General features: G+C 37.7%; 1 protein-coding gene across 1 annotated transcript in view; it reads left to right on the forward strand.

Moving 5' to 3' along the window:
• LOC106880300 (ubiquitin-like modifier-activating enzyme ATG7) overlaps positions 1-3,365 on the forward strand; it is a 27,028-nt gene that overhangs the window by 6,871 nt on the left and 16,792 nt on the right. Inside the window, exon 6 of the mRNA XM_014930170.2 lies at positions 1,910-2,023. Within this exon, the coding sequence (XP_014785656.1) occupies positions 1,910-2,023 (114 nt within the window). The remainder of the gene's footprint in view (positions 1-1,909; positions 2,024-3,365) is intronic.

Here is a 3,365-nt window from a genome sequence, read left to right on the forward strand (position 1 = left end):
CACACACACACACACACACACACACACACACACACACACACACACACACAATATCTGTACATATGTGTGTATGTGTATGCTTATGTTTTCTTGTCTTTCCATCATGTGTTATAGATAACTGTCACCATCAAACGATGGAGTCATTTGTTTGCAATCTTCCATGAAAATATGTTTGGCCTTGTACTGTTCATCTTCAAAGTACTTGAGATATGTTGATTTGAAACAGATTAGGGTTGGTGACAGGAAGAGCGTCTGGCTGTCGAAAGTCTGCCTCAAAAAATTTTATTTCATGCATGCAGACATGGAAAAGTGGATGGAGAAATGATGACAAGGAAGCTAATGGTAATTGTGATGATGCTTGATGTGATTTAAAAGAAATTTGGCTGTTATTTCTAGCTGACTAAACGACCATGTAGAGGGTGTGGTATAGTTTAATGCTGAAAAGGGGGGTAATGCTATAAATTTGCCAAGTGTGTACCAGCTCACAAAGCTGAGCTCAAGTCCTTTTAAAAGCCACGAGAGAAACAGTAACAGTATAACTCTACTTCTAACTATATTACTATCACTCTAGAGTAAATGAAGTGTGTGTGTTTAAGAATATGTCTGAAAGTATGTAAGAGATAATGTATGTGAGTGTGACATAGTTGATCTCATTACCTGGTGTTGTACTGTTTAAATCCACTTATTCCCGTTATTTGTAATTTCCTGCTTTAGTGTACAGTCTGATTTCCTCAATGGTCCTTGACATACTTGCTGAAGATAAAGCCACCTTTGGTGACCCAGTCATTCTTTAAGAAATTAACTAGCATTTGTGTGTGTGTATGTGTGTGTATGTACTGCAATACAAATTCCAAAATATTAATTTGTTGCAAGGCTCAAAGCCAAATATTTCTGAAGACGTTATAGTCAATTGGATTGGTTCCAGTACATAACTAGTACCGTTTTATGCACACACATAATTATATATGGCAAATGTACAGGCATAGTTGGCAATTAGTGAAGTAGTAAAATAAATTCCTTTCAATGCTTAAATGGTTATGATGAAATAGTTAATAGGCGCCAGCATGACTGTCTGGTAAGAAGCATGGTCCCAACCACATGGTTTGGGTTCAGTCCCACTGCATGGCACTTTGGTCAAGTGTTTTCTACTATAGCCTCAAGCTGACCAAAGCCTTGCAAGTGGATTTGGTAGACGGAAACTAAAAGAAGCCCATTTTGTTGTAGTTGGATGCTCTTCCTGTTGCTAACCCTCACTTGTTTCTGAGTAAGATAATATTTGTCCATGGCTGGATATGTTCTCACAGAAGATTAGGAACAAAGGACGCTGCTTGTATGATGACAGTCACTTAAAATTATCTTGTAATGTCAAGATAAGGAGACACACATAAACGTGCGTGTGTGTTTGATAAACTTCCACTTATCAAATCCACTCACCACTCACTTGGGTTAGAGTCTATGCTGTATGACTAAACTCGAAACTGTGTAACTGGGTATCAAATTTCTTAATCACATAGCTATGTCTGTATTAGCCATGGCTAATGTACCCCACCCCCAAACAATATAATTTAAAAGAAATTTTGGTATTGTTGTTTCTAGCATGTTTAGTGTCTCTATATAGAGGCTCTCTTGTTAGCTCTGGCTTGTTTTTTTACATGTATCAAATGTAACAGTAAACAACACTGAAAATGCAGTTTTCACATCATGTAGTCTGTCGAACATTGTGGAAGCTGGAAGCCCATCTCTTACACTGGCTTGTTAAACACAGCTGGGAACCGTAAACTGACACAACTTCAAATCAAAGTGACATTGAGAGGCAGACTCAGCTTGTCAGGAATCTACCATTATTTCCATTTCCTTTTCAGTAATTTTTGTTAAATAACATGTGTTGTTTTTTGTATATTTTATACAGGATCTAAAGAAGTACCACTATTACTACTGGTATGCCTTCCCTTGCATCTCTTTACCAGACAACGTCCTTGTCAACAAACAGAGACTACTGAAGGATTGTTTCACAAATGACATGGTAATTACATCTCAACTGCTTCTTTTGTCTGTTATATCTTTGTTGTTTTTGGTTTTTCCTTGTCTTCTATCGACTTTTCCTTTCTCCTTCACTTCCTTCTTTCTTATTGTGTGCTCTTCATCATCATCATGATTACTTAACATCTACTTTTCCATTCTTGCATGGGTCAGACAGAATTTCTGACCTCAGGAAGCTGAACTTTTCAGGCGAGATAACAAAGAACTGAGACACCTGGCATCCACAGGAGAAGTGTTAAGACCAATCCAGCTGTTGGTGTAAAGTGTTTGTGGTGGTGCCACGTAAAAACGCCCATAAGTACTACATAAAAGTGCTTGTGCAGCGTCATGTAAAAGTGCCTGTGCAGTGCTACGTAAAAGTACCCATGCAGTGCCATGTAAAAACATCCAGCACATGCTGTAAAGTGGTTGGTGTTAGGAAGGGCATCCAGCCATAGAAACCATGCCATATCAGACTGGAGCCTGGTGCAGCTCTCCAGCTCACCGGCTCTGGTCAAACTGTCCAACCCATGCCAGCATGGACAATGGATGTTAAATGATGATGAATGTCCTCCATGTCACCATCCCTTACCTGCTTCAAAGCAAGGTAATATTTTAATATTTTCCCATGACTGGAAGACTGGAATAGCAACAACTCCTCAAGAAATAATTTCTATATAGACCCCCTCCACCACATACAGAACTGACATGCACGTACCCCTCAGATTTAGCATATAAACAGCTTTCCAAGCGCAACGAAAAACGTTCATATGGTAACAGTGACTGTTGACTATTTTGGTATGCATGTACAGCCATCTGTGTATGTGCATCTGAGTACACATATATGTACTCATGTGGTTATGTTTTTGTATCCATGTATATCTGTATATGGTAATGTATACATGCATATGCATGTATATATGAGTTTTTATGACTATATACTTTTTGTAGGTTTTTTATGTGCCTTATATTTTTATTTTATATTTGTATTTAAATTTTGCAAAATTCATGAATTGAGTTTTGTAAATCTCTGAAGAGGCCTAGTGAATCATGCATGTACCCCCATTACATAATTTTCATCTACTAATTACTCCAGCGTACTGGAGCTATAGCGATAGAATGGGGCATGCCAACGCTAGACTGAAACAGCTGTAAGATTTTGTCCCTTCTCCAATTGCTAAATGTCCTTTAAATTTGAAATCTTAATTGTTGATATAACATGGTATGTCATAAGTGTCTGTATATTGTCTTTTTTGTCATTTTGGTTATAAAATAAACAGATTAATCAACAAAATACAGTGTCTGCAAGTTGATGAGTACTTCATATTCCCCTCCATTTTCTTGTT

Source organism: Octopus bimaculoides, chromosome 4 (genome assembly GCF_001194135.2).
Source record: "Octopus bimaculoides isolate UCB-OBI-ISO-001 chromosome 4, ASM119413v2, whole genome shotgun sequence".
In the NCBI taxonomy this organism is placed as follows: domain Eukaryota; kingdom Metazoa; phylum Mollusca; class Cephalopoda; order Octopoda; family Octopodidae; genus Octopus; species Octopus bimaculoides.